The sequence below is a fragment of the Quercus suber genome, unplaced genomic scaffold (assembly GCF_002906115.3).
Source record: "Quercus suber isolate HL8 unplaced genomic scaffold, Cork oak 2.0 scaffold_195, whole genome shotgun sequence".
NCBI classification, from domain to species: domain Eukaryota; kingdom Viridiplantae; phylum Streptophyta; class Magnoliopsida; order Fagales; family Fagaceae; genus Quercus; species Quercus suber.
In genome coordinates, this window is record NW_027069653.1 from 551,151 (window position 1) to 560,950 (window position 9,800).

The following is a 9,800-nucleotide window of genomic DNA, read 5'->3' on the forward strand; positions in this document are numbered from 1 at the left end:
AGTCGACACGTATGACCCGGTCAATGGGGAAAATTTTTGGTAATTCTATTTACCATTCACGGTAATAGACGAATTCCAAACAAGATATTTGAATGGAGTGCTACGCTATTCATGACTTTGTAAACACAATTGTGAGAATATTTGCCTATAGTCTTAAAATTCAATTATTATCTCATCCAAAAAAAAAAAAACTCAATTATTACTTTCTAATTTTGTTTTTATTAAAATATTTAGAGTTTAAATCTCCCATTTTATTGTAAATATCAAATTTTTTATAGTAAAAAAAAAAATTCAAATATCTGATTTTATTGTAAGTATCAAATTTAAAAAATATAAAAGAAAAAGAAAAGAGAGAGAGTATTCTGCATTCATTCAAAGACCATATCTTAGGAACTAATTTGATTTTTTTAAAATAAATAAATAAAATCCTAGCTATTCATTTTTTTTTTGTTTTAGGCAAATATCATAATAACTCACTGAAAATAAAAGAGAACACACAAGACTAAAAGTACTAACTTTGAGTTGTAAATTAGGATATCTACTGTGTAATGAGTGAGGATAATATGATTTCATCATATGCTGTCTGTCCCAAAAACTTGGAGCTTATTCCTAAGCATATTGGAAACTCTAGCGAAAAATTAATATTAAAACTAAGCAAAGAACAAGAAATATGTGTTTCAGCCTAATCCAAAAGTGAGAAGAGAAAGGAGCATGCATACCGTTACTTGGACAGACCAAAGGTTGCTCTCCATCACGGCAAAAACAGACAAATGGATGGGGGGAGGGGAGAGGACTGCATATCCCACCTGATGCCACACACCCCCAACAGGTATTCGACGAGGCATTATGGTAGTCTACATCAAAACCTTGTTTCAATACATTCTGTAGTGCCAGGGCTCCCCCCACAGACTCGTCAATAAGAGCAGTCCGTAAAATTGGAACTTTAATATTTGTATTGCATTCCTCAAGAAGCTCGTGGATACCTGGGAAGGATTCGTCTACAAAGTAATTAGCACCAACTCCTCCTAAGCCGCAGGGAAAGCTCGCTCCCTCCAATCCGCTAACTCCAGAAGGGCAGTCATAGAACAAAGTTAGGTTTTGATCGGTTGGTGTGTAATCGAAGTTATTAAAATCCAAAGTGGTATTGACTAACTTTGGAGGACATGGACTATTCCAGGGGTCAAATCTTGCAATGGTCATGGTATGATGAGATTGGTCGATGTTTAGTACAAGGAAATCTAGTTCTTTAAATCTGATAATTGGGTATGGGTATTCATTGTCGCGGCACGTAAGCTTGAACCCTGGTAAACCGCAAAGTTCAGATCGATTACCACCCCAGAAAGGGTACGGAATGTTTCTGATCCTTCCACAATTAAAGGGACGAATGCACTCATCAAAGTATTCGACGGCGTTGCAGTAAGATGGAGGTAATATTGTTAAGAAGAAGAAAAGGGTGATGAGGGAAGAGAGAGCTAGATAATGGGAATTCATGTTTAGAAGATAATGAAGAAAAGAACTGGGAGATAAGCAATGTTATGGAGCAGCCACACAATGTTGAATAAAGACTAGAAAGCGATAGATATAATGATAGATAGATGAACCCTCTTATTTACAATGAACAAGCTGACCATTCGTTTTGACGGAGAAAGGTGAGGTTTTAGAACATTATTCACAAGAGAGAGAGAAAAGAATATTGACTTCGATTTTGTGAGATCAGCTAGCGTGACAAATCTTTGGTTGAATGTTAAGGCAGGCGAAGGACGCAACGAAACTGCCAAAGCTATCAAAACAAAGCAACAGAGTTTCCTAGCCATTTCAGTACTACAGTTAAATTATTGTTTCGTTGAAATTACCAATTTCATTAAACTTTCCTATAAGTTGATGTGACGTGTTTGAATTTCTGGTATTATAATTGAACTTTGTATACAAATGAGGAAATAGTGTTCCGTCTCTTCTCTTCATTCTTTTTCTCTTTTTCAAAAAAAAAAAATTGATCAATTTTTTATATGAATTTTACAGTTCAACTTGTTTTTTAATTCATTTCACAGTTTTACCTAGCGAAAATACATAATTAAACCACTTAAGCGGAGGTTTGTCCTCAGACCGCTTTACTGGATATGATTCCTCTTTGGGTCAGATTATGATCTTTACACGTGGCATTGATCTCGCCTCCAGCTCGAGGCCCCATCTTTTTCATTTATGAAGCGCCCTTTGTCTGTTCGTGTTCCGCGCTGGACGCCTCGGTGCGCGAAACGCGCTTTCATTAATGTCCTCGTGAATTAACACGAGTCCAACGGTCTACGGCCTCCTTGGAAATTGATGGCTTCATTATTATCCCAACTGATAATTCTCTTTTCGAACTCTGCATGAATTAATTTTTACCAACCCCCAACCCTTATATAAAGCGGAGAGATGGTTTCTCCACAATCCATGGACCTCTCAACACAAACAGAACAAAACACATTCTTCCAACTCCCCAAGTGCTTTTACCAACCCCGCCGGAATTGTTACTGAGATTGACAAAAACCGGTATAGCCGCAGCCCCCACTGGGCTTTCGGTGCGGCAGAGTCTAGGCGTAACCCTGATGGCGCCCTTCGAGGTGTCCCAGGGGGGTGTTGTTAGAGAACCTAACGTCTTTCCTCGGAGCACACCCCCAACGAGGAAGATGTGCGAATTCACCTCATGGGCGGTGCTCGAGTGTTGCCGTCTCCAACGGCCAACACTCGAGAGGATCGGAGAGAATCGAGGGAACATCATGGGGGAAGGTATCCCGGAGCCCCTGCATTTGCTTCTCTCTTTGTTCCAGCTCCGCCTGGCCGAGAAGGGAGTTGTTGGTGGCCTGGAAACATGATTGCCCTTCCCCTTCTCCGCCTCTTATCAAGCTCTCCCATTCTCTTTATACCAATAAAGGGACGGCTTGACACTTCCCACCGGCTAGTTTTTTCTTAGGGCGGCTCCACCTGGGCCTCTGATTGTAGAAATAGCTGGTAGTATTAACTTGTAAATTTGTATGTAAAACACACCTGCCTGAGCCTCTGATTGTAACTTGTACTTTTTCTATTCATGAAATAATAAAATCAAGATCTTTCTTCTTTTTTTCTCTTCTTTTTTTTTTTTTCTACTGTCAAATCTTCTATATATATATTTTTTTTTCTTTCAACCTACTGTAAAACGAATACTTAGAACACTCGCCTGGTGCGCCGGCCAGCACCCTAATCCTTCCCACAGATGGCGCCAATTGTAGGGACTCAATTTGGATTGACCCTGAGTACGAATGGGTTTTCAGCCCAATCAAGCCCAAACAATAAATTTATAGAGAGTGGGTTAAAGGTTTAGGCGCTGGCCGTCGATCACCAAGCATGAACTTTCTTTATGAAAAATACTAAGAGTTTCTTTACAAATGGGGGAATGCTCCTCGGCCTGTGGCCGAGGAGACCTTTTTGTTCTCTCTCTTTCTTTTTTTTTCCCCCCCTCCTTTACTTTACTTGCTTTTCTTATATAGTTTTCATCTGCCGATCTCCTTATTCCATCTGTTGATCATCCATTTGCCTCTCTTCTGGCCGTCTGTCCCATCAAAGGCCTTATCAGTACTCAAGTGGTTCACTCTGACCAACGTTGCCCTGCTAAGCGGTTATATCCCCATTAATGCAGCCAGAGGGGTTAGGTGAATGCATTAAGTGCGAATGTGACAGCTTGCTCTGAGCTTGTCCCCTCCCAAAGATTATCCTTAGAATGCCGAGGACGAACAGGTCCTCGGCGTGGGTCACAAAAGAGGCTTTGTCTAACTTAGCCTCAGCTGGTCAGTCCTCCTCGGCGTTGGCCTTGGGCCTAATACCCGATGGACCGAGGCTATCAGGCCCACGGGCCCCACACCATGGTTGAAAATTATACATTATCTCACGGAGATCATGTTGAATTTCAATGCAATTTTGTGCTGATCAACCTCACTTCTAAGTTCTAAAGATAAGTTTCAACTCTCCAAAAAAAAAAAAAGATAAGTTTCAATTAACTTATCTATAAAGTTTCTTATCATTAAATACATTATATGGATTTTAAATCTTAATTACACTGAAATTTAATTGGTGTCTTAACTTGATGATAAGAGCAATCATCATATATAGAATGGATATTATAGATTAAAATTCAATTGTAACTAAAAAATATATAAAAATAAAATCTCACCTCTAAAGATTATTTTATGTATAACCATTCCTCACCAGACAATGACATATATGACCCCTACTTTCATGCCTTTGCATGCCACTTGGCTAGAAAGAATACATAACCAAATTAATTTATACGCTGATAATAAATTTTGAAGGCTTAAAATTATTTTAAACATATTCGAATCTTAACATTTAATTTGTTAATTGATGGACATCCTAGCAACTCCCTAGTCAATTTCAGTGGCATCATATACAATGAATTTCAAAGTCTTCATCAGAGATATATATGGATCTTGACTATATAACCAACAGAGTCATACGGCTCCGACTATCAAACCATGGAATATAGAATTTTAACTCATAATAATATCAATTCCAATCTCTTGAAGACGATTTGGTCAAAGAACAACAATTTCAGCAGCTCCATTTCACAAACACACAGGATAGCTGTTGAAGACGGTTGTTTAGAATATGAATTTGGGGCATGACTAATGGTAATGACTTGATGCAATATGTGGATGTAGCCTTAGAACAAGTAAAAGTATATTTATAATAAGAAATAAGTAATCAAAACCCTTTATTTTCAATAAAATCCTAGAAACTGACTCAAAGAATTTAGTTTTTTATATATGTAAATTGGAGTATATATTTTATTTTACTTTAAAAAAATTTTGGAAATTTTTTTGGTTATAAAAATAAATTTAAACCATAAATATATATCAGTTGAAGTACTTTCAAAAGTTTCTAGTTCTAAAACTAAATCTAAATCATCATTATTAAACTTCAAAATAAAATACAATTCTTTTCAAACTGTCATTGTCTAGTTAAAGCCTTTTTTTTTTTTTTTTTTTTTTTTTTTTTTTTTTTTTTTTTTGAGGAGAAAGTTAGTTCACGCCTATATGACCAAAATTATAAGACTTTCATTCGCTTGAGATATTTTAGGTAATCGCTGAATACATTAGGTAATTGCCTAGGTAATTACCATGTAAGAGCTGACCCTAAATCTAATAAAAAAGAATGTTTTTGAGAATCAAGCACGAAAGTCTTCAAAAAATGTAAAAAGCTTGTTGAGCATTAGGATAGCTCTGTGCCAAGCTGGAATTGTGAATAAGGCACTTATGTGAAAGATTGAGCTGAGCCCTTCTTTTTTCCACGCAACCTATAATTTTTCTTATAAAAATTTAAAAAATAAACTTAAACATAATTTTTTTAAAAATTGACATATTTATAATCGAAAACAAATAAAATAAATGAGTAAATCAAAGATTTTACATATTTTCATTCCTTTTGTTAGAATATGTAGAAAATAAATAATTTAAAAAAAAAAAAAAAAAAAGATAAGGTCGAGATATATAAGCTCACAAATTATGAGTGTTTTGAATGGAAAAAAAATTATCATAACTTGTAAGGTACATGATTGAATGCAATGAAAAATGATGGTAGGCAGGTCGCAATCCTAGCAAAAGGAGATCGGAGATTCTATAATTCAATGGCTATTAAGCGAAAGTATGAGACCAAAAAAGCGAGGGAAAGATCAACCCTCAAGCGTCTCACAAAAAGGGAAAAAGAATAGGGTAGAAAAGAAACTAAGAAAAACACATGATAGCGACACTGTATGGAAGTTATCATCGCAGTTACCAATCAATTTCGCGCAAAGAGAGCCTTGAGAATGTGCTCGAAGCATGGAATGGCTCAATAACAACAAGCACTTGGTCCCAAAGGCAATTCCGAAAAGTATGATGTACATAGTTAGTCCCGAGGGCAATTGTTTAGTAACCTATGATACACCAATACAGGTATGAGTATTGGTACGATATAAATACAGTACGGGGATATAATATTTTCTGAAAAACCTATGATACAATCAATCGGAGATACAAAAATTAATTTATATTTATTTTTAGGTATATTTAAATATTTATGTACATAAGCTATAACCAACCAACAAACAATATTATATTTATTATTTATATGATTATATAACTACATCACTATATCGATTAATACATCACAAACCCCACAACAATGCAAATATATATATCCTAAATCCTAATACTCAAGTCAAAACAAAATACATTGTTTTTAAACTATTATAAAATAAACAATGTATTTTACTTTATATTCTTCTCTTTTTATTCTTTTTTTTCGTGTCCAATGGGTACTCGCTATATCTCGGACGTATTCCTCATGTATCCGAGCCGTGTCGGAATTTTTTTTTTTTTTTTTTTTAAATCCTTTTTTTTTCACCTGATACTCTCCAGGTACGGTTGTACTAGTATTCAATCCGTATCCGTATCAGGTACGTATTGGAAACCGGTATGATGGCAAAAATGCCGTATCAGTGCATCAAAGCTGGTAACTATCTATTGACTGTTATTTCCTCCGTATCATCTTCAATTAAACTGTTTGGAGTGTCAATAATATGTGAAATGGGAAAATAGAGTGTGTTGGGAGGGAACACAATGTATTCTATGTATTTGAGAGAAGTTTGTATGCCTTGGTTGTTGATCTTGGTAAGTCATATCTCTAGTGAAAGTTTTGTACAAGGGAAGTCTTAGTGTAATTTTTACTTTTACTAAGGAAATAATAAAGACTGGAAATATTATACAGTAAATTTTTGCACTCTTAATTCACATAAATTGGTTGAACACTTGTTTATGTTTTTGTTGGGTTGTTGGCTAAGATTAAATAGTGTAATGTCATCGTAAGTCGTAAAATTTAAGGTGAAATTAATTTTAAAAAAATAAAACCATATAGTTTCAAGGAGGTTTGTGGGCAGGAGCAGGAGACGCGAGGTCCCCAAGGAGGTTTCAAATTATGAAACCTTATAGTTTCTAAGTATAAACTAATAAATTAAACTGTAAACTTTTCTTTCACCGTCAGTAACAGTAGGATCCAAAGGTTCCAATCCATGTAATATTTACTTAATCTATATTCTATGTGTACACACCATTCATTGAAGGTGAAAATCTATGGGCTTGGTTTTGGTAAGAAAAATCTATCAAAATGCATTCCAAGGCAACTACAACAACCCAAACAAAGATTTAGCACTAGGATACAAAATAAAACCTACAGCAGTGAAGAACTTATTAGGTGGGAACCTTCACGTGATGTGGTTCCCACAAGAGAATAAGTAGATCACGCAATCATACCTTTGAATTAATTATTCAAAGGTGTTATGCTGAATAATTCAGCATTATCTGTTTTCTTCTCTATACCTTTTTACTATGATATGTAATATAAATTTTTGACACGTGAAATTGACCAAGGGAGCATACCTTTGCAGCTGTTCCTATGTGTGCTTCCATCGTTGCAAAAGCACAAGAACTCCTCAGCCGTAGCGTTGTATCCACAATACCCTTCAGAGTTCTCACATGCAACACAATCCATAACTCTTTCCCAATCAAGCACAAAGCCATCATTCATAGCCCCACCAAACCGATCAATCAAATCTTCAATATTAATCTCAGTCTGTAAATGTCTCACTGTCACCACCACTTTCTCCTTGCAATTCTTTGACCAATCATAGCCCTCCGTCTCATGATTCTCCACAAAAACGTAAGAGTGCCGGTAGCTACCATTAATATTCAAGCACGGGATTGGAGGCACAGTTATTGCAGGGTCGGAAGTGCAATTAAAGTAAAAACTGAGATTCAAATCCATTGAAGAATATTTCAATGGTAGCGTCTCTAGAGAAACGTTATGACGTGCCCTTGGGCACGTTTGGTTGGAGACATCAATATCCACAAGGGATAGGGTATAGTCGGCATAATTTATATCTTTCACGTGGTACCGATCACCGTGTAATTCAAGCTCGGCCGTGCCGTTCAGACACATAACGCCAAACCCCTTGTAGCCACAATATGGCTGATCAGAGGCGCTTTCATTACGAACCCAAAAAGGGTAGTGGATCGTAACGTTACTGCAGTTGTATGGTTGGCATAAAGGACTAGAATTGGTGCCTAAGGAGTCGAAGAAGAAGAAGAAGGAGAGGATGAGGAGGTAGCTAAGGAATTGTGACATGGTGAAGTGTTTGAAATGGCCACATGAAAATGTTTGTTGTTTTCTTGTACTAGGAAATACTAAACTAAGTACTTATATAAGCAAAGGATTATGGGTAACCCAATTGTCATAATTCTCCATTTGGTTAAATGTGATTAGTAGAAAAGAAAATGATATGTTCATGTAAAAATTATAAATAATTTATCATCATTTATCACTTAAAATTAGTTGCTGTAAAAAGTTATGAATTTCTTTGCGTTATATAAAAAGACTCTTTCCTTTGTGATGACTGATGAGGTTGCGTGAGTTGACAGTGCACGGAATTCTGGTCCCCAGTGAACCTGTCTCGTTCCTTGTGGCAAAGTTAACAAATACAAGTTGAGGGAAATTTTCGAAGAAATCAAAATGAAAGTTGTTGATTCGTTGTGTTTGGTCTAAAATATTAGAAGAATTACAGCAAAGAATATACTGTTTGTTGTCCTTTATTATTTTTTTTTTTTTTTCTGAATATTTGTTGTCCTTAATTATGACCTTAACAGAGCTCCATATGGAAAAAGGTCAGCTACTCCATTTGGACCAAATACTGTTCTTGTTCTTCTGGTAGGAAAAGAATCTATCTTATACGGTAGGTACACGGCGGTTTGCAATTTTACTTTTTGATCAAACACGCGTTTTCTATATATTGAAATAAGTATTCAATTATTAATCATTAAAAAAAGTAATGATAAGGAAAAAAAAAAAAACTATCATTGACAATATTGTTATTTATAGTACTTAGGATAACCATACTTTACCCTCAAAAAATAGAACTTCACTTTTTCTACTTATTTTGCATTTTTTTTAAGTATAAATATACTTTAACACATTTTTAACAAAATACTAAATAAGGTATTAGTAAATAAGAACTAAATACAATTACACTATATGGATTGCTACCACTTCTTACTTGGCCAAATTACAACAAAAGTCACATGGTATTTATCTATCTAAAGCCAAGCTAAGGTAACAAGAAGCAAAGGCCCTAAAGCTAGTCGTAGTGCGTTGACAGACCTAGCATAATATCTAGTTTATGGGCGAAGATTAGCTCTAAGCGTCGTTATATGACAGTTTAAGAAAACTATTATTGATAATATTGTTATTTATAGTACTCATAAGTCATAACCATACTTAACCAAAAGACTAATAGCTTAAGGAATAGTGTCCTGGCTTTGTCTAATCTCTTTTATAAAGAGAATCCAAGTTCATATTTACTTCTCCATTATTATTACCATCGAATTAAAAACAAAAAAAAAAAAAAACAAAACAAAACAAAAAACTGTTATTTTAGTTGAAATATATTAAGTTTTACAATTAAATTTAAACACATTATTACATTAAATTTAATTGTATAAAAATATTTAAACTTTATTAGTCAACACAACTATGTGTTTGATTTTTATTGAGAAATCAAATGTGTGTATCTAAGAAATTGTATCTATTATATGAATAAAATCAATATATTGTATAATGATAAACTTCTTGTTGACAAAAAAATAAAAATAAAGATAAACTTCTTTTCAATTAAAAAGTTAACGAAGTCTTAGCCAAAAAAAAAAAAAAAAAAAATGTTCACGAAGTTTATCGTTGGGGTT

The 9,800-nt window shown here is 34.8% G+C and overlaps 2 protein-coding genes across 2 annotated transcripts; both read right to left on the reverse strand.

Annotated features, from left to right (window-relative positions):
* Positions 1-538: 538 nt before the first annotated feature.
* On the reverse strand, positions 539-1,491 carry LOC136069899 (LEAF RUST 10 DISEASE-RESISTANCE LOCUS RECEPTOR-LIKE PROTEIN KINASE-like 2.1). The gene is made up of 2 exons (XM_065778996.1): positions 720-1,491; positions 539-627 (listed from the first exon to the last, which is right to left on the reverse strand). The coding sequence occupies exons 1-2, from the start codon at positions 1,489-1,491 to the stop codon at positions 539-541; spliced, it is 861 nt and encodes a 286-aa protein (XP_065635068.1).
* Positions 1,492-4,588: 3,097 nt separating this feature from the next.
* LOC112006692 (LEAF RUST 10 DISEASE-RESISTANCE LOCUS RECEPTOR-LIKE PROTEIN KINASE-like 2.1) lies at positions 4,589-8,456 on the reverse strand. The gene is made up of 2 exons (XM_024038994.2): positions 7,446-8,456; positions 4,589-5,944 (listed from the first exon to the last, which is right to left on the reverse strand). Exons 1-2 carry the CDS (start codon positions 8,188-8,190, stop codon positions 5,937-5,939), a joined length of 753 nt encoding a protein of 250 aa, XP_023894762.1. The 5' UTR covers positions 8,191-8,456; the 3' UTR covers positions 4,589-5,936.
* Positions 8,457-9,800: the final 1,344 nt, after the last annotated feature.